Raw genomic sequence first — 21867 nt, 5'->3', positions numbered from 1 at the left:
GGAAAATGGCTGTATGGGTTTCTGTGTCTTGTCGCTGAACTAACATAATCGCAGAGTGTGCTTTCGCCGTAAAGCCTTTTGAAATCTGACACAGCGGTTGCATTAATGAGAAGTTTATCTGTATTTGTATGTTTAACACTTGTATCTTTTATCAATGTTTATGATGAGTATTTCTGTTTTTTGATGTGGCTCTCTTTACTTTCATCGGATGTTTGTTTGAGACAATGCATTTCTGAACACAACACACCAATTTCAAATGAGGTTTTTGGACATAAAGATTAACTTTATCGAACAAAACACACATTTATTGTGTAACATGAAGTCCTGTGAGTGCCATCTGATGAAGATCATCAAAGGTTAGTGATTAGTGACCTCTCCTTGGCTGGAAAATGACTGTATAGTTTTCTGTGACTAGGTGCTGACCTAACATAATCGTTTGGTGTGCTTTCGCCGTAAAGCCTATTTGAAATCGAACACTGTGGCTGGATTTACAAGAAGTTTATCTTTAAAATGGTGTAAAATAATTTGAATTATGGGATTTGAACCAGACAGGTTAAGCACTTTGTGACAACTACTGATGTAAAAAGTGCTTCATAAAATACATTTGATTTACATGTATATCACACCAACTGACTGTTTTTTCCTGATGTTCACACAGGATACCATGTTGAGACATTCTCCACACCCAGAGAGCAACAGCAGGAAGATCAGAGAGCTAAGAGGTCTCATCACTGCCCACAATGTGAAGAGATTTTCCCATTTCTATCAAAGCTAAAAATACACCTAAAAATACACACAGGAGAGAAGCCTTTCTTCTGCCCTGACTGTGGAACTCGTTTCTCTCAGGTTTCTCACTTGAAATCACATGAACGTATACATACAGGAGAGAAGCCTTTCTTCTGCTCTGACTGTGGGGCGAGTTTCTCTCAGCTGGGCACCTTAAAAACACACCAACGTATACACACAGGAGCGAAGCCTTATTCCTGCTCTGACTGTGGAAAATGTTTTAAAACTTCAAATGAGCAAAAACGTCATCAGACAACACACACAGGAGAGAAGCCTTTCTTCTGCCCTGACTGTGGAACTAGTTTCTCTCAGCTTTCCTACTTAAAATCACATGAACGTATACATACAGGGGAGAAGCCATACTCCTGCTCTGACTGTGGGAAATGTTTTAAAACATTATATGAGCTAAAAGTTCATCAGAGAACACACACAGGAGAGAAGTCTTACGTCTGCTCTGACTGTGGAAAATGCTTCACAACATCAACATATCTAAAAGTTCATCAGAGAACACACACAGGAGAGAAGCCTTATTACTGCTCTGACTGTGGAAAACGTTTTAAAACATCAAATGAGCTAAAAGTTCACCAGAGAACACACACAGGAGAGAAGCCTTACGTCTGCTCTGACTGTGGGGCGAGTTTCTCTCACCAGAGCAACTTAAAAACACACCAACATATACACACTGGTGAGAAGCCTTATGTCTGCTCTGACTGTGGGGTTAGTTTCTCTCGACTGGATACCTTAAAAAGACACCAACGTATCCATACAGGAGAAAAACCTTACTACTGCCCTGACTGTGGGGAGAGATTCTCTCAAAAGACCAACTTAAAAGTTCACCAGAGAACACACACAGGAGAGAAGCCTTACTTCTGCTCTGATTGTGGGAAGAGTTTCTCCCAATCGGGTACCTTGAAATCACATGAACGTATACATACAGGAGAGAAGCCTTACTCCTGCTCTGACTGTGGAAAACGTTTTAAAACATCAACTGAGCTAAAAGTTCACCAGAGAACACACACAGGAGACAAGCCGTATTTCTGCTCTGAGTGTGGAACTAGTTTCTCTAAATTTTCCATCTTAAAAACACATGAACGTATACATACAGGAGAGAAGCCTTAAGTCTGCTCTGACTGTGGAAAATACTTCACAACATCAACTCATCTAAAAGTCCATCAGAGAACACACACAGGGGTGAAGCCATACTCCTGCTCTGACTGTGGAAAACGTTTTAAAACATCAAATGAGCTAAAAGTTCACCAGAGAACACACACAGGAGAGAAGCCTTACTTCTGCTCTGACTGTGGGAAGAGTTTCTCTCACCAGAGCAACTTAAAAACACACCAACGTATACATTAACTTCATGTGGGTACCTGGGACGGTTGCGTCCCACCTGGTCAACATCCGGTGAAATTGCAGAGTGACCAATTCAAATTGAATTACTATAAATATTTACATTTCATGAAATCACAAGTGTAATACATCAAAATAGAGCTTAACTTGTTAATCTAGCCGCCATGTCAGATTTCAAAAAGGCTTTAAGGCGAAAGCAAACCATGCGATTATCTGAGGACGGCACTCACCACACAAAACATTACATACAGTTACCAGCCAAGTAGACTCGTCACGAAAGTCAGAAATATGATGATCTTCATATGGTTGCACTCACAACACTCCCAGTTACACAATAAATGTTCATTTTGTTCGATAAAGTCCCTCTTTATATCTTGAAACCTCCATTTTGTTGGCATATTTTGTTCTGTAATCCAATGGCTCAAATGCGGTCACAAGAGGCAGACGAAAATTCCAAATAGTATCCGTAAAGTTTGTAGAAACATGTAAAACGATGTTTATAATCAATCCTCAGGTTGTTTTTAGCCTAAATAATAGATTATATTTCAACTGGAAACAGCCTCATCAATATAAAAGAACAACAAGAAAGGTGCGCTCTGCAGGACCCAGCTCTGGGGACATCCCACTATCCACTGACTCAATGTGGTCATTCTCCCTCATTCTTCAGAATACAAGCCTGAAACAATGTCTAAAGAATGTTCACATCTAGTGTTAGCCATAGGGAACGGAATCTGGGTCTTATCCCTTTAAATGGTGGATAGGCTTTCATTGGAAAAACAGCCATTTCAAAATAATGGCACTTCCTGGATGAATTTTCCTCATGTTTTTGCCTGCCTTTTCAGTTCTGTTATACTCACAGACAATATTTTTTAAGTTTTAGAAACTTTGGAGTGTTGTCTTCTTTCCATTTCTACTAATTGTATGCATTTCCTAGCTTCTGGTCCTGAGTAGCAGGCAGTTTACTTTGGGAACGCTTTTAATCCGGAGGTGAAAATAGTGACCCCTACCCTAGTGAGGTTAAGGAGAAAAGCCTCATCGGTTCTCTGACCAGCTAAGAATAAAGTCACTCCATCACTTAATTCTCATCTCATAAAAGAAGTTGTAATTGGATCAAATGAAGAAAGCATAGAACACTGTAGAACACTGTAATCCTATTGGTTCTCACTGTGAGAGAACTGTGCAGAGGAAAGGTAGCGTAATAGAATTTTAGCCTCTCTTTACTTTGCACCTTGTCAGTTTTGGTGTGTTTTGTTGGCTTCTACTGTAAAGATTTGCACTTGGTGTTGAATACCCTCTGTTATTCTTCTCATTTTGAAAACAAACACTAGTCTGCCAATTGCCTGGGTGGTACTGCTTCCCTCTCAGCCTGGTCTGTCTCTGTCTGTAGGGAGAGTTTCAACTGGGCAGCTTAAAAACACACCAACGTTTACATGTAGGAGAGAAGCCTTACTCCTGCTCTGTGGAAGGGTGGGCGTGTAAACTCAAACGTCATGCCAAAGGTTGAGTGTTTGAATCTCATCATGGAGGACTTTAACATTTTAGCTAATTACCAACTTGGCAACTACTTACTACTATTACTTAGCATGTTAACTACCCTTTCTCCTAAATCCATTTAACTCTATCTTAAACCCCTCACCCCTAACCAAGCTAACGTCAGCAACAACAAATTGGAATTCGTAACATATCTTACATATTACAAGTTCGTAACATATTGTATGAATAGCAATGCGTAAAATAACATACGATACGTCCTGCAAGTCGTATTATACTGAACAACAATCTAAACGTAACAATTTCAAAAATTTACAGTTTGTATAAGGAAATCAGTCAAATGAAATAAATGAGGCCCTAATCTATGGATTTCACATGACTGGGCAGGGGCTGTGAAATCCATACTGAATGGAGTGGCACGGATGTTTTTGTAATACATAATACGTTTTGCTCAGAGACCAGGTTGTCCCTCTGCAGTATTCTGTGTGAAGGAGCAAGTAGACACTTTTTTAATTGAACCTTTATTTAACTAGGCAAGTCAGTTAAGAACAAATTCATGTTTACAATGATGGCCTAGGACCAGTGGGTTAACTGCCTTGTTCAGAGGCAGAACAACAGATTTTTACCTTGTCAGCTCAGGGATTTGATCTTGCAACCTTTTGATTACTGGCCCAACGCTCTAACCACTAGGCTACCTTCCGCCCCTAACATGTATCAGATAGAGATGGTGTGATGATCACTTTTCACCATTAGTTTGGGGGGATGATTTTACAACTGTATTTAATGATACACAGTTTATGAAATGAATACATGTTTATTAATAGTCTTTAAAACTAGATGAGTTATTTTAGTTACTGATCATGATTGTGTTGGATAACTGCATTGAAGCAAACTTTATTGATCTGCCAATGAGAAATAAAGTTACATGAATATGTACTGGTCAACCTCTTCTTCTCTTTAGTATTCAGTTCTTCATGTTAGATCTGACAGTATGAATGGTTCTTATGGTTGTATTCAGTTCTTCATATTAGATCTGACAGTATGAATGGTTCTTATGGTTGTATTCAGTTCTTCATATTAGATCTGACAGTATGAATGGTTCTTATGGTTGTATTCAGTTCTTCATATTAGATCTGACAGTATGAATGGTTCTTATGGTTGTATTCAGTTCTTCATATTAGATCTGACAGTATGAATGGTTCTTATGGGCTGAGTGCCTGGAGTGTTTTTGTATGACTACAGTCAGGAGTTCTCTCTGACCCTGTGACGTCACCAGCACATTAAGTACATTCATCTTAAGATAGCCAGGTGAGACAACCACATATCACAGTAAACACATTTCTCCTCAATTAGTCAGTGTAAGTAGGACAAGTGTCACTTCATTAATATTACTTGTATTTTGGGGGGGGATACTCTTTAAAGACGTAGCATTTCAGACGTTTTCGGGCAGATGGGCCGGGACTCTGCTGTTGTTATTAAAGCCGCATACAGACATGGTCTCTCTTTTTGTTTTCTTGAGTAAGGCAGCTCCAAAATGCAGGTGTTTCAGCCAGCTCAGTGCTTTCTGTGGAGTTGGCGCAAGCCCGCAGAAAATACGGAGCTTTGCGCCGTGATTATCTCAGTGTCCTGTCATTCATGGGGACAAGACGTCACTGCCAAGTCTAAGGGTAGAACTTGAAAATTCAAGCCCCTTGGATGCTGCCATAGAGTTACATTAGATCTGCCCATCCAAGAAGGCTCAAGGTCATTGTCCACAGATAAAATAACATAAAATCATATGATATCTACAGTTGCTTTGATTGGACTGATCATGTCAACATCGTACTTTCAAAATCATCATCATGAATCAAGTCAACAATCTACTGGCAAATTCCTTTTTACAATTTTAAAAAAAATTATAATTATAAATGTATTATATATATATTTTTTACCCAATTGGTGTCCAATTGTTTAGTAGCTACTATCTTGTCTCATCGCTACAACTCCCGTACGGGCTCGGGAGAGACGAAGGTTGAAAGTAATGCGTACTCCGATACACAACCCAACCAAGCCGCACTGCTTCTTAACACAGCGCCATCCAACCCTGAAGCCAGCCTCACCAATGTGCCGGAGGAAACACCGTGCACCTGGCAACCTTGGACTCCACAGGAGTCGCTGGTGCGCGATGAGACAAGGAAATCCCTACCGGCCAAGCCCTCCCTAACCTGGACGACTGATAAGAAGTTCAAACAGGTGCCATTAATACAGGTAACGAGTGGAGGTCTGAAAGAGCCAGAAATCTTGCTTGTTTGTAGGTGACCAAACACTTATTTTCCACCATAATTTGCAAATAAATTCATAAAAAATACTACAATGTGATTTTCTGGATTTTTTTTTCTCATTTTGTCTGTCATAGTTGAAGTGTACCTATGATAAATTACAGGCCTCTCAACTTTTTAAGTGGGAGAACTTGCACAATTGGTGGCTGACTAAATACTTTTTTGCCCCACTGTATAATGCCCTGTATATGCTTCAAACTACAAATGTATGGATCTATAGTGGTAAAGACAATGGCATAATGGAAAATGAATGTCCAATGCTTATCTTTGTATTATTATTATCAACATTAAATCACCTAGGTAGAGTAGTAGTTATCTCTTAATATTATCTCTGTATTAGTATTACCAACATTAAATCACCTAGGTAGAGTAGTAGTTATCTCTTAATATTATCTCTGTATTAGTATTACCAACATTAAAACACCTAGGTAGAGCAGAGAGGACAGAGCATGTGGCTTTGCAACCCACAGGTGTTTCATCTCCACACTGGGATGATTTTAACAGTGCAACGCCACACTGGCCTCATGCCTCTCAGGTAGGAAGGTACCAGAAGTAAAATAATAATAAACACAAAACTAATGAAGGAGCACACAGTCACCAACAATATGTCCCTGTTGTCAATACTTTCAACTGGCTCAGCTCGCTGTTACAGCACAGCACCAACAAATTCGATTTATTAAGTAACCATCTGTCTTATGGAACCATAATGTAACATATCACACTATTTGAGAGTCCCGGATTTATGTTTACTCTGTTACATCTGGTCTATGAGACGAGGCTGCTCCTTGACCTACATTATAAACACGCACATCAAGAGGTGTGTTTTCCCTTCAGCATCTGCATGTGGCATAATCTCACCCACCTCCCAGCATGAATCTAAAATGGTTAACGTTGGCTGTGAGTGATGGGAAAAAAATATGACTAAGGCAATTACTTGAATAATTCAATGGATGTTTTGTTTCCAAATTTGATGAGTAATTTGTCTTGTTTAAAAAAAGAAATTGACTTCGCTATGGGGCCGTCAATGGGAACTGGGCCGTGATTCAGCTGAACTGCAGTACGGAAAATGCCCTCTGAGCACTTGGAAAGCATGCTTATAGACTGGAAGCCTGGCCCCTTGATCCGAGAAGGGTGTAATTGCAGACCGCAATTAGGGGCGTTCTCTATTATCGGGTGTTTCATGATATCAAGTTTACACCAATTGATGCTCCCCATTGGTCCGTGGCCGTTTCTTTTGCGTTGGGGACAACAGTTGTTGACAACTGTAGCATTGTAGCTAAGCCTAACCCTTTTCCTAACCTTAACCTCAGTCTCCTAACCTCCACTTTAATTGTCCTAACTTGCCACTTTAATTATCCACACCTGTTATATATGCTTTGTGCCTAGTTAAATAAATACATTTTTTTTTAACAAATAGTCTCCATCAGTTTCATAACACCGAAACTGACCAATGTCATGTATCATTTTTTATTTTTCAGGGAACATCCACATTAAGAAACTGTACAGTAGTTCTCCTACTGGGAGGTGCGGGAAATAGTTTAAAGAGCGATTGGTGCTGAGGAAGCTATGGCAGTGGATGGCCAGCAGCCTGTTGAGATTCATAATGTCGTTTACCAGTTGAAGGATACCGATAGTAAATATTAATTGTACATGCGGCTGAAAGGTTTTTGGGAGTTCAGGAATTAACATTGGAAGCATTGCAGGCAGTGGTGGAAAAAGTACCCAATTGTCATACTTGAGTTAAAGTAAAGATACTTGAGTCAAGGAAAAGGTGAAAGCCACCCAGTAAAATACTACTTGAGTAAAAGTCTAAAAGTATTTAGTTTAACATATACATAAGTATCAAAAGTATATGTAATTGCTAAAATATACCTAAGTCTCAAAGGTAAAAGTATAAATAATTTCAAATTCATTATATTAAGCGAAATAGACAGCACGATTTTCTTGTAGTTTAAATGTACGGATAGTCAGGGGTACACTCCAACACAGACATTGCGTGCATTCCTAAATTCGCTCTGTCTATATCCTCCGATTTCAGACCACTCTCGTCTGAGTGCCAGAGGACAGAATAATTGATGAAAAACGAACGCTCAACACCCCTTGAATACGGCTGGTGTCAGTAAACGTCGGCAAAAAAAGCGTAATTAAATTGTTGCCTGAAGCACAGTTAAAGTCACCAATGCTCTGGATAACATGAACACAACCTAACCAGCTCTGCTAAGGCGAGTAAAATGTCAGAGTTCTCTCATTTGTACTGAAAGTATCTAGCAAGCCAGTCAATGTTAACCAGTTATCTTGGATGCTTGACTGCCGTTGTGAGGTCAGAACGCTTGAATCAACCCTCCTCCTCCGCCAGAGCGTCCAGTGTGGCTCTGAACGCTCCGAGAGCGATACGAACTGACAGTCTGACAACGCTCTGAATTTACGAACGACCAAGCGCACTCTGGCACTCCAGATTGAATGTAAGATCACATCCATAACTTAAAAATTAAGTATTTGTGTTTGGTGAATCCGCCAAATCAGATGCAGTAGGGATGCGCGAATTTAAATGTTTTCCTGTCCTGCTAATCATTCAAAATGTAACGAGTACTTTTGGGTGTCAGGGAAAATGTATGGAGTTGAAAGTACATTATTTTCATTAGAAATGTAGTGGAGTAGAAGTTGTCAAAAAATATCAAAAGTAAAGTACAGATACCCCCAAAAACTACTGATGTGGCACTTAAATATTTGTACTTAAGTACGTTACACCACCAATTGCAGGGAATACTGACTGAAGATGTTCCTCCCTACGAAGCCCATGAGACTGTAGGGATGTGATTTGAATCGGACTGTGACTGAAGGATTGGGAAGTTTATTTATCTATATTTGTATTTTGTTTTGATGTCGTTGTTCCCCCTCCCCTTTTCAACATTGGACGTGTATATTTTTCTACAGTTTACTAACCTTACAGTAGGTGGCGGTAGACACGTTATATTTGTGTAAATGTCAGTATACCAGAGAAGAAGATGACGCTGCTGCACTGTCCAAGTGGGGAACAGGAAGTTCCGGGTCGAAACGACAGAACTGTGCTGTTGTGTGGATAGTGGTTGTGTCCGTTTCAAATGTATCATTGTAGGTATGTAATAGCATGTTTAAACTTTCTAATGTCGAAAGAATATATAACATGCTAGGTAACAAATCCGTTTCACGTCTGGTTTTAATTGTATGTGTAATTTTGGAGTCGAACCGAGTGAGTGAAGAACGTGATGAAAAACGATTTTACAAGTCACATAACTAGACTTTGGGTTTGTCTGAGTGTATGTACATATTTTCGTCAAAGTCATTTCATAAAGATTCCATTTATTTGAGTTCGTTTTTACATGTTCTTGGTTTTGTGTAAAATACTGTTTATGAGCTGGTAAATAGCCTTGTCCGAACCATCCTGTTCTCGCGAGTTTACGTACACTGTTTCGTTAATGTAAGCTCGCGAGATCAGGATGATTTGGACGAAGCAAGTCAAATGGCTGCTTCAACGGTTTCGGTTGTCTTTCCAGGCGTTTGCTCGTGGTGAAATGGCGGCATGAGGCTGTGTGATGAAGTGTCAAAATAGAGGGAAGCTAACTGAAGTTATCCTTCACCATTTGGAGAGAGAGGCCAACTGCATGGAATGGCGTCGATTAATGCGGATGAATCGGAGCACGTATCAAACCCATTCCATGGAGGACCAAGTGTCTGCGTGTTTTTGCTCCACACCTGTACTTGATTAATGAATTAAGGTCACTATTTAGAAAGGAACTCTCCTCATCTGATTGTCTAGGTTTTAATTGAAAGGAAAAAAAATCTGATGAGAATTGGCCCTCAATGGAATGAGTTTGACACCCCTGAAACAATGGAAATTGAGAGTTTGAGAAGCAACAGCTGTGCTGGAATGCGATCAATGTGGGGGACAGTTCTGATGATATTGAGCAGGAGGATGAGGGCCTAGTATGTGAATGTTCTGTAGTGGAAAGACATAGGAAGAACAGAGATAATGATACTGGAAGCAGGGGTGCATGTAGTATAGTAACTAGAGGCCCAAGGTAGGGAGCTAGAGTAATAATGTGTTAGAGTGGAAAGTTGGGATGGTGTTTGAGGAGACCACAGGGCCTCATTCACACCCTGATTAACCAAGGCCATAAAAAGAGGGAAGTTAAACTGGGATGCAGCCGTGTAAATGAGAACTTGTTCTGAACTAGCCTACCTGGTTAAATAAAGGTGAAATAAAACATTGAACGTGGTAGATTGTTAATATCTTGTGCTGGTTAGGTTCATCAAGGGAAGATTCTTCAATTGGAAAATCATAATGGGACAAAGCTCAGAAGCCATGACCCTGGAGCTGATGCTACATTGAAGGGAGTAATAATCTCTGAGGTCCCAATATCTATGTCCATGGATGATATTGTTAAAGAACATGTGAAGGGAGACAGAGTGGTTGAAGCCTAAAGGTTGATCAGTAGGAAAGAGGGTTAAAGAAGTCACAAAGTGCTGTACAGAAACGCAGCCTAAAACCCCAAACAGGAAGCAATGCAGGTGTAGAAGCACAGTGGCTTGGAAAAACTCCCTAGAAAGGCCAGAACCAAGGAAGAAACCTAGAGAGGAACCAGGCTTTGAGGGGTGGCCAGTCCTCTTCTGGCTGTGCTGGATGGAGATATTCATAGATGACCAAGAGGGTCAAATAATAATAATCACAGTGGATGTCGAGGGTGCAACAGGTCAGCACCTCAGGAGTAAATGTCAGTTGGCTTTTCATTGCCGATCATTGAGAGTTTCTCTTCTGCTCCTGCTGTCTCTAGAGAGTTGGAAACAGCAGGTCTGGGACCGGTAGCACGTCCAAACAGGTCAGGGTTCCATGACAGCAGGCAGAACAGTTGAAACTGGATCAGCAACGGTGAATCATCACAGTGTTTTTAAATGCCAAAGAATTGGACATGTAGCTGTTGACTGATGGATCTACCATGGCTGGTCCCGTAGTAAGAGGACCTACTGTCAGACTGATGGAGCTTCCATGGCTGGTCCCGTAGTAAGAGGACCTACTGTCAGACTGATGGAGCTTCCATGGCTGGTCCTGTAGTAAGAGGACCTACTGTCAGACTGATGGAGCTTCCATGGCTGGTCCCGTAGTAAGAGGACCTACTGTCAGACTGATGGAGCTTCCATGGCTGGTCCTGTAGTAAGAGGACCTACTGTCAGACTGATGGAGCTTCCATGGCTGGTCCTGTAGTAAGACTGGACCTCCATGGCTGTTAGTAAGAGGACTGATGGAGCTTCCATGGCTGGTCCTGTAGTAAGAGGACCTACTGTCAGACTGATGGAGCTTCCATGACTGGTGTAGAAGAGGACCTACTGTCAGACTGATGGAGCTTCCATGGCTGGTCCTGTAGTAAGAGGACCTACTGTCAGACTGATGGAGCTTCCATGGCTGGTCCTGTAGTAAGAGGACCTACTGTCAGACTGATGGAGCTTCCATGGCTGGTCCTGTAGTAAGAGGACCTACTGTCAGACTGATGGAGCTTCCATGGCTGGTCCTGTAGTAAGAGGACCTACTGTCAGACTGATGGAGCTTCCATGGCTGGTCCCGTAGTAAGAGGACCTACTGTCAGACTGATGGAGCTTCCATGGCTGGTCCTGTAGTAAGAGGACCTACTGTCAGACTGATGGAGCTTCCATGGCTGGTCCCGTAGTAAGAGGACCTACTGTCAGAACTGGTCTTTCTACTAGTCCTGACATGGTTTAGAGGCCTATTCAGAAATCTTGTGCCCATAAATATGCTGTGGCAAAGGATTCTTTAATAGTGAATAAAATTTACTTCATAGCATTCATATGTAAGCTTATCAACAACTTGGATTGTGTGAAGCAGAAATACCAGGTTTAAAGTTATCTTGTAAACTGCAGCAGAGTTGTTTGGGGTAACAGATGTTACTGTCGGTATGGTTTTTGATAAACTGGATAATCTGGGGGTGGATTGTCTCAGCATGATAAAGACCCCAATGTTTGCAAACACAGAAAGGGATCTATTGATATAGTTTATTGGGGGGTGTGGGAGGGTTTTGGGGAAGGGGAGGGTGTGGTAGAAGTTAATAGGGATTTCTTGGTTTATTTTCTTAGTACAGAATTAGACAGACATGGACCTTAAACATTTGTTTGTGGACCTCCATGATACCATAGATGGTCTGCATCAACGGACTTCAGTGCAGGTAGTGCCTCATCAGAGAGAGAACATTTCAGTTGCTCTACAGTTTTGAAGCTGAATGTAATGATTATCAGTTCTTTACATGTGTACTAATATTCAGACACATTCAGTTGTTTCTATATTTATCTACAATTCAGGGTTTTCACACGGTGCTTCAAGTAAATAAATATTAGTGCCTGAAAAAGTCCTTGAATTTGACTTGCCACTGTACGACCCCTGATAATTCTTAATATGGTGTGAATGGGAAATACAATTGGTTTTTGTGAGAGAAATAATACAGTGAAGACAAGGTTATTCATAAAATAGTACATAGTGCTGCCTGAAACATACTGTGATCTTGTACTAAATGGTTTTTGAGTCATTTATGCATTTATGTGAATTTAGGAAATCTACTATAGATTAAGTGCACTTATGTTGTGCAATTTAAAATGTGTACTTTGTGTCTAACGTAAATGAATGTTTTGTCAGGGATTATCTACCTGATCTACTGAAATTAGATAATTGAACATGAAAAAGTAGAAAATATTTTTACAGAATAAAGTGCCAGAACTGTCAAGAAAATAACTTTTGTGTCCGTTTGTCTTTATTACTACAGACCGACTCAGATTAAGTCTGAGGCCAGTAACCTCAACAGTGAAGACAATCCCAGCCTGCCACTCTCCTTCCACACTGAGTCCAAACCTACAGTCACTGGGTCCTGATTGTGACAGTGGAGCCCAGTTTGCTCTGCAGGATCCAGAGATGGCATCAGTGAAGCTGGAAGACTGCAGTCAAACACTGGAGCTGAATGTCAACATTAAAGATGAAGAAGAGGAGGAGAAGATTAGGACAACTGTTAGTCATGGTAAGAGCTGGTTCTATCTATAAGTTATCTTCATATATTAGACCTCCATAAGTTATGACCAGACTATTGCTAGGTTGAATTCTGTAATTCTGACATCACACATCCCTGAATAACTCAAGACTTCACAGCGAGCAAAAACTATTTAAAACTTGTACGCCTGCCTTTGCCCACACATTGTCTCAAGAACGTTGAACATGTTTAATACCCTCAATCACCAAGTTAGGCATACCTCATTTCAACATAGGCCATGGCATCATCACTGTCAATATTGAATTATAATTTGTTTGCTGCACAGAATATCAGATCTCAACAACGATTGGAGAAGTGTTGAACATAACCAGTAGACTACCACATCCTGATGACTTATATGTGATACATATATATTTAATTTGTCAAGTTGTAGAAACATCTCAAGGATGATCAATGGAAACAGGATGCATCTGAACTGAATTTTGAGTCTGTCTTGTTTTTCAGTTTAAAAAAAATTAGTATAAATTTACCAAAATTTCTAAACCTGTTTTAGCTTTGTCATTATGGGGTATTGTGTGTAGTTTGCGGAGGATATTTTTTAATGTAATTTTAGAATAAGGCTGTAACATATCAATGTGGAAAAAGTCAAGGGGTCTGAATACTTTCCGAGGGCACTGTCAGACCCCTTCCCATTTCTCCCATTTTGGTACGTTACAGCCTTCTTCTAAAATTGATGTTTTTCCTCGTCAATCTACACACAATACCCCATAATGACAAAGCCAAAACAGGTTTTTAGAAATTCTTGCAAATGTAAAAAACAAAACAATGATAGGAATTGCTTATTTACGTAAGTTTTCAGACCCTTTGCTATGAGATGATTCTTGAGATGTTTCTACAACTTGATTGGAGTCCACCTGTGGTAAATTCAATTGATTGGACATGATTTGGACAGGCACACACCTGTCTATGTCAGGTCCCACAGTTTTGACAGTGGATGTCAAGTTAAAAATCAAGTCATGAGGTGGAAGGATTTGTCGGTCGAGCTCCGTGACAGGATTGTGTCGGCACAGATCTGGGGACCGATACCAAAATATTTCTGCAGCATTGAAGGTCCCCAAGAACACAGAGGCCTCCATCATTCTTCAATGGAAGAAGTTTGGAACCACCAAGACTCTTCCTAGAGCTGGCCACCCGGCCAAACTGAGCAATCGGGGGAGAAGGACCTTGGTCAGGGAGGTGGCCAAGAACACGATGGTCACTCCGACAGAGCTCCAGAGTTCCTCTATGGAGATGAGAGAATCTTCCAGAAGGACAACCATCTCTGCAGGACTCCACTAATCATGCCTTTATGGTTGAGTGCTCAGACGGAAGCCACTGCTCAGTAAAAGGCACAGGACAGTCCGCCTGGAGTTTGTCAAATGGCACCTAAAGGATTCTGCCCATGAGAAACAAGATTCTCTGGTCCGATGAAACCAAGATTGAACTCTTTGGCCCGAATGCCAAGCGTCATGTCTGGAGCAAACCTGGCACCATCCCTACGGCGAAGCATGGTGGTGGCAGCAGCATGCTGTGGGGATATTTTCAGCGGCAGGGACTGGGTGACTAGTCGGGATCAAGGGACAGATGAACGTAGCAAAGTATAGAGAGATCCTTGATGAAAACCTACTTGAGAGCTGTCGGGACTTCAGACTGGGGTGAAGGTTCACCTTCCAACAGGACAACGACCCGAAGCACACAGCCAAGACAACGTGGGAGTGACTTTGATACAAGTCTCTGAATGTCATTGAGTGGCCCAGCCAGAGCCCGGACTTGAACCCGATCAAACATCTCTGGAGAGACCTGAAAATAGCTTTGCAGAGACGCTCCCCATCCAACTTTGTTTTTAAAAAATGTAATTTTACCTTTATTTTACTAGGCAAGTCAGTTAAGAACAAATTCTTATTTTCAATGACGGCCTAGTAACAGTGGGTTAACTGCCTGTTCAAGGGCAGAACGACAGATTTTGTACCTTGTCAGCTCGGGGATTTGAACTTGCAACCTTTCGGTTACTAGTCCAATGCTCTAACCACTAGGCTACCCTGCCTAGTGCAGAACCTGAGAGCTTCTGCAGAGAAGAATGGGAGAAACATCCCAAATACAGGTGTTTCAAGCTTGTAGCTTCATACCCAACAAGACTCAAGGCTGTAATCGCTGCCTATGGTGCTTCAACTAACTATTGTGTTAAGGGCCTGAATACTTACGTAAATGTAATATTTCAGTTATTTCTAAAAACCTGTTTTTGCCCTTGTCATTATGGGGTATTGTGATGCCATTATGGGGTATTGTGATGTCATTATGGGGTATTGTGATGTCATTATTGGGGTATTTTTTTGTCGATTGATGAGAAGAAGGAAAAAAAACGAATTAATCAATTTTAGCATAAGGCTGTAATTTAAGAAGATGTGGGAAAAAAAGTCAAGGGGTCTGAATACTTTATGAATGCATTGTAGATCTTATTTCATGCTACTGAGACTTGTATGGATGATACCAGTATTGCCAGCATTTGTTTTATTAACTGGGCTATCTGGAGTGATTACAGAGTCGACTAAGGAAGTGGAGTAGACAAACTGCCAGTGTTTTAAAGTTCTATGAAATGAGTCTGTGCAGTTTCTAACCCTTGTGATATTGAGTGTAGGATGATATAGCTCATCATTTTCACCACTTTTGACTCTTTGTAGTTTTTGACTCCTACCCAGTTTTAGTATAGTTTTATTCCCATTCCCATACGGTCTACTGAAATGAATACATACACTACCGTTGAAACATTTAGGGTCACTTAGAAATGTCCTTGTTTTTGAAAGAAATGTTTTAGAAAGAATTGTCCACTAAAATCGAATTGACCATTTATACAGTGTAGATGTTGTTAATATTGTAAATTACTATTGTAGCTGGAAGCGGAAAATAAAAAAAATGGAATATCTACATACAGTGGGGCAAAAAAGTATTTAGTCAGCCACCAATTGTGCAAGTTCTCCCACTTAAGAAGATGAGAGATGCCTGTAATTTTCATCATAGGTACACTTCAACTATGACAGACAAAATGAGGGAAAAAAACAGAAAATCACATTGTAGGATTTTTAATGAATTTATTTGCAAATTATGGTAGAAAATCAGTATTTGGTCACCTACAAACAAGCAAGATTTCTGGCTCTCACAGACCTGTAACTTCTTCTTTAAGAGGCTCCTCTGTCCTCGACTCGTTACTTGTATTAATGGCACCTGTTTGAACTTGTTATCAGTATAAAAGACACCTGTCCACAACCTCAAACAGTCACACTCCAAACTCCACTATGGCCAAGACCAAAGAGCTGTCAAAAAGCACACCAGAAACAAAATTGTAGACCTGCACCAGGCTGGGAAGACTGAATCTGCAATAGGTAAGCAGCTTGGTTTGAAGAAATCAACTGTGAGAGCAATTATTAGGAAATGTAAGACATACAAGACCACTGATAATCTCCCTTTATCTGGGGCTCCACGCAAGATCTCACCCTGTGGGGTCAAAATGATCACAAGAACGGTGAGCAAAAATCCCAGAACCACACAGGGGGACCGAGTGAATGACCTGCAGAGAGCTGGGACCAAAGTAACAAAGCCTACCATCAGTAACACACTACGCCGCCAGGGACTCAAATCCTGCACTGCCATACGTGTCCCCCTGCTTAAGCCAGTACATGTCCAGGCCCGTCTGAAGTTTGCTAGAGAACTTTTGGATGATCCAGAAGAAGATTGGGAGAATGTCATATGGTCAGATGAAAGCAAAATATAACTTTGGTAAAAACTCAACTCATCGTGTTTGGAGGACAATGAATGCTGAGTTGCATCCAAAGAACACCATACCTACTGTGAAGCATGGGGGTGGAGACATCGTGCTTTGGGGCTGTTTTTCTGCAAAGGGACCAGGATGACTGACCCGTGTAAAGGAAAGAATGAATGGGGCCATGTATCGTGAGATTTTGAGTGAAAACCTAAGGGCATTGAAGATGATCCCAAACACACCGCCCGGGCAACGAAGGTGTGGCCTAGCCAGTCTCCAGATCTCAACTCCATAGAAAATCTTTGGAGGGAGTTGAAAGTCCGTGTTGCCCAGCAACAGCCCCAAAACATCACTGCTCTAGAGGAGATCTGCATGGAGGAATGGGCCAAAATACCAGCAACAGTGTGTGAAAACCTTGTGAAGACTTACAGAAAACGTTTGACCTCTGTCATTGCCAACAAAGGGTATATAACAAAGTAAAGAGATAAACTTTTGTTATTGACCAAATACTTATTTTCCACCATAATTTGCAAATAAATTCATTAAAAATCCTACAATGTGATTTTTCCCCCTCATTTTGTCTGTCATAGTTGAAGTGTACCTATGATGAAAATTACAGGCCTCTCTCATCTTTTTAAGTGGGAGAAATTGCACAATTGGTGGGTGACTAAATACTTTTTGTCCCACTGTATCTTCTGAGATTTTTGGATATGAATATGAACTTTATCGAACAAAACATGTACGTGTAACATGAAGTCCTATGAGTGTCATCTGATGAAGATCATCAAAGGTTAGTGATTAATTTGATCAATATTTCTGCTTTTTGTGACTCCTCTCTTTGGCTGGAAAAATGTTTTTCATGTTAGGTGCTGACTTAACATGATCTCATGGTATGCTCTCGTCGTAAAGCCTTTTTGAAATCGGACACTGTGGTGGGATTAACAAAAAGTTTATCTTTAAAATGGTGTATAATAGTTGTATGTTTGAGGAATTTTAATTATGAGATTTCTGTTTGAATTTAGCGCCCTGCACTTTCACTGGCTGTTGTCAAATCGATCCCGTTAACAGGATTTCAGCCCGTCTCATCCCTAAGAATGTAAAAAGGGCTTCATAAAATACATTTGATTGACATGTATATCACACCAACTGACTGGTTCTTCTGATGTTCACACAGGAGACCATGTTGAGACATTCTCTACATCCAGAGAGCATCAGCAGGAAGATCAGAGAGCAAAGAGGTTTCATCACTGCCCACATTGTGAAGACATTTTCCCATTTCAATCAAAGCTAAAATACACCTAAAAATACACACAGGAGAGAAGCCTTACTCCTGCTCTGACTGTGGTAAACGTTTTAAAACATCAACTCAGCTAAAAGTTCACCAGAAGACACACACAGGAGAGAAGCCTTACGTCTGCTCTGACTGTGGAAAATGTTTTAAAACATCAAATAAGTTTAAAGTTCATCAGAAGACACACACAGGTGAGAAGCCTTTCTTCTGCCCTGACTGTGGAACTAGTTTCTCTCATCTTTCCCACTTAAAATATCATGAACGTATACATACAGGAGAGAAGCCATACTCCTGCTCTGACTGTGGAAAATGTTTTAAAACATCAAATGAGCTAAAAGTTCACCAGAGAACACACACAGGAGAGAAGCCTTTCTTCTGCCCTGACTGTGGAACTAGTTTCTCTCATCTTTCTAACTTAAAATCACATGAACGTATACATACAGGAGAGAAGCCTTACGTCTGCTCTGACTGTGGCGCAAGTTTCTCTCGTCTGGACACCTTAAAAACACACCAACGTATACACACAGGAGAGAAGCCTTACTCTTGCTCTGACTGTGGAAAATGCTTCACAACGTTAACTGATCTAAAAGTTCATCAGAGAACACACACAGGAGAGAAGCCTTATTCCTGCTCTGACTGTGGAAAAAAATTTAAAACATCAACTCAGTTAAAAGTTCATCAGAGAACACACACAGGCGAGGAGTCATACGTCTGCTCTGACTGTGGAAAATGTTTTAAAACATCAAAAGAGCTAAAAGTTCATCAGAGAACACACACAGGAGAGAAGCCTTATTCCTGCTCTGACTGTGGAAAATGTTTTAAAACATCAAATAAGCTTAAAGTTCATCAGAGAACACACACAGGAGAGAAGCCTTACGTCTGCTCTGACTGTGGAACTAAGTTTCTCGCAACTTTCCAACTTAAAATCACATGAACGTATACATACAGGAGAGAAGCCATACTCCTGCTCTGACTGTGGAAAATGCTTCAAAACATCTACTAAGATAAAAGTTCATCAGAGAACATGTGCAGGAGAAAAGTCTTACTCCTGTTCTGACTGTGGGGTGAGTTTCTCTCGACTGAATACCTTAAAAGCACACCAACATATACACACAGGAGAGAAGCCATACTCCTGCTCTGTGGAAGGGTGGGCGTGTAACTCAAACTTCTAGCCAAAGGCTGCTGTGTTTAGAATCTCATCAAGGTTAACTGTAGCATTTTAGCTAATTAGCAACTTTACAACTACTTACTACTTTTTAGCTATTACTTAGCATGTTAGCTTAGCATGCAACTACTTAGTATGTTAGCTAACCTTTCCCCTAAAACCATTTAACCCCTCACCCCTAACCTAGCTAACATTAGCAACAACAAATTGGAATTCGTAACATATCATACATATTACAAGTTCGTAACATATTGTATGAATAGCAATGCGTAAAATAACATAACAATTGTAATTCTTAACATACGATACGTCCTACAAGTCGTATTATACTGAACAACAATCTAAATGCAACACTTTCAAATATTTATATTTCGTATAAGAAAATCAGTCATTTTAAATAAACGAGTCCATAATCTATGGATTTCACATGACTGGGCAGGGGCTCATCCATGGGTGGGACTTGGGAGGGCATCGGCCCACTTGGGAGCCAGGCCCAGCCAATCAGCATGAGTTTTTTTCCCCACAAAAGGTCTTTATTGCAGACAAACATACTACTCAGCCCCCTCCCAGACAATCCTGCAGGTGAAGAGGTCCTGGGCTGCCGTGGTTACATGTGATCTGCAGTTGTGAGGCCGGATGGATGTACTGCCAAATTTTCTAAAAGGACGTTAGAGGAGACTTATGGTAGAGATATAAATATTGAAATCTCTCCTGCAGTCATCATGACAATTGCACATTCCCTGAACTTGAGATATCTGACATTGTGTTGTGTGGTCTTTTATTGTCCCCCAACACAAGGTGCAGTTGTGTAATGATAATGCTGTTTTATCAGCATCTTGATATGCCACACCTGTCAGGTGGATGGATTATCTTGACAAAGGCTGAAATGCTCACTTACAGGGATAGTAACAAAGTTGGTACAACATTTGAGAGAGATAAGCCTTTTCTGCACATGGAACATTGCTGGAATGTTTTATTTCAGCTCATGAAACCAACACTTTACATGTTTACTTCATATTTCAGTTCAGGTTACATTTAGGCCAATGTCATGTAACCTAACATACTAAATGTGACACAGATGTTTTTGTAATAACTCTGAGACCATCTAGCAACACTAATTTTAAAAATAATTTAAAAAAAAGGTTACATTAACTAGGCAAGTCAAGAATAAATTCTTATTTACAATGATGGCTTAGGAACAGTGGGTTAGCTGCCTTGTTCTGGGAGAACAACAGATTTTTCTTGTCAGCTCGGGGATTCAATCTAAACCTTTTGGTTACCATCAATGTAATCAGTCTACCTTCCATAACATGTATCAGATGAGATGGTGATGATCACTTTTCACCACTAGTTTGGGGGATTATTTTACAACTTTATTTAATGATACACAGTTTATGAAATTAATCCATGTGTTTATTAATTGTCTGTAAAACTAGATGAGTTATTTTAGTTACTGATCATGAATGTGTTTGGATAACTGCATTGAAAACTTTATTGATCTGCCAATGAAAAATAAAGTTACATGAATATGCACTGGTCAACCTCTTCTTATCTTTAGTATTCAGTTCTTCATATTAGATCTGACAGTATGAATGGTTCTTATGGTTGTATTCAGTTCTTCATATTAGATCTGACAATATGAATGGTTCTTATGGTTGTATTCTGTTCTTCATATTAGATCTGACAGTATGAATGGTTCTTATGGTTGTATTCAGTTCTTCATATTAGATCTGACAGTATGAATGTTTCTTATGGGCTGAGTGCCTGGAGTGTTTTTGTATGACTACAGTCAGGAGTTCTCTCTGACCCTGTGACGTCACCAGCACATTAAGTACATTCATCTTAAGATAGCCAGGTGAGACAACCACATATCACAGCAAACACATTTCTCCTCAATTAGTCAGTGTCACATTATTATGATTTGTATTATTATGATTTGTATTTTGGGGGGGGGGGTACTCTTTAAAGACTTAGGTGTTTCAGACCATTTCGGGCAGTTATTCAAAGACTCTGCTTCACTGACATCAGAGGGAAGCTGGTGCCACCATTGGGGTGCCAGGACAGAGAAGTGCTTTGACTGGGCTGAGAGGGAGCTTGACCTCCTGTAGCAGTGGGACGGCCTTGAGACCAGAGGTGGCAGAACTGAGTGCTCGGGTTGGGATACAGGGTTTGAGCCTGAAGGTACAGATGGGGCAGTTCTTCTTGCTGCACCATAAGTAAACACCATTGTGAGCTTTGACTGGAAGCCAGTGGAATGTATGGAGGACCAGGGTGACATGAGGGACCTTGGGAAGGTTAAACACCCAGACGGACTGCAGTGTTCTAGATAAGTTCAGTGGAGACCCATCATTCAGGGCAGGTGAGCCACCTGTTTTGAGCCCCACTGTTTTAGCGATAAAACAGTGTGAAATAAATTATCTGTTTGCAAACAATGTTAAAAAACATATTGAGTTATTAATAAAGCTGCATACAAACATGTTTTTTTTTTTTTTCTTGAGTAAGGCAGCTCCAAAATGCAGGTCTTCAGCCTTCTGTGGAGGTGGGGCAAGCCCACAGAAAATAGGGAGCTTTGCGCCGTGATCGGCTCAGTGTTCTGTCATTCATGGGGACAATACATCACTGCCAAGTCTAAGGGTAGAAATTGAAAATTC

The 21867-nt window shown here is 40.6% G+C and overlaps 1 protein-coding gene across 8 annotated transcripts in view; it reads left to right on the top strand.

The window, feature by feature from the left end:
* Positions 1 to 21867, top strand: part of LOC124023352 (oocyte zinc finger protein XlCOF6.1-like) — a 97294-nt gene that overhangs the window by 9613 nt on the left and 65814 nt on the right. For 2 of the 8 annotated variants that reach the window (XM_046337869.1, XM_046337877.1), the window contains exons 1-2: positions 8922 to 9056; positions 12749 to 12997. The exons of 3 other annotated variants lie outside the window; for them this stretch is intronic. In XM_046337869.1, coding sequence (XP_046193825.1) covers positions 9047 to 9056; positions 12749 to 12997 — 259 coding nt within the window. In that variant the 5' untranslated portion in view covers positions 8922 to 9046. Of the gene's footprint in view, positions 1 to 658; positions 4562 to 8921; positions 9061 to 9478; positions 9701 to 12748; positions 12998 to 21867 lie in introns of those variants that run through there. 3 more of the 8 variants (XM_046337872.1, XM_046337873.1, XM_046337874.1) reach the window with 3 other exon arrangements.

Source organism: Oncorhynchus gorbuscha, unplaced genomic scaffold (assembly GCF_021184085.1).
Source record: "Oncorhynchus gorbuscha isolate QuinsamMale2020 ecotype Even-year unplaced genomic scaffold, OgorEven_v1.0 Un_scaffold_1605, whole genome shotgun sequence".
Taxonomy (NCBI): domain Eukaryota; kingdom Metazoa; phylum Chordata; class Actinopteri; order Salmoniformes; family Salmonidae; genus Oncorhynchus; species Oncorhynchus gorbuscha.
This window is presented reverse-complemented; position numbering and strand designations above follow the sequence as displayed.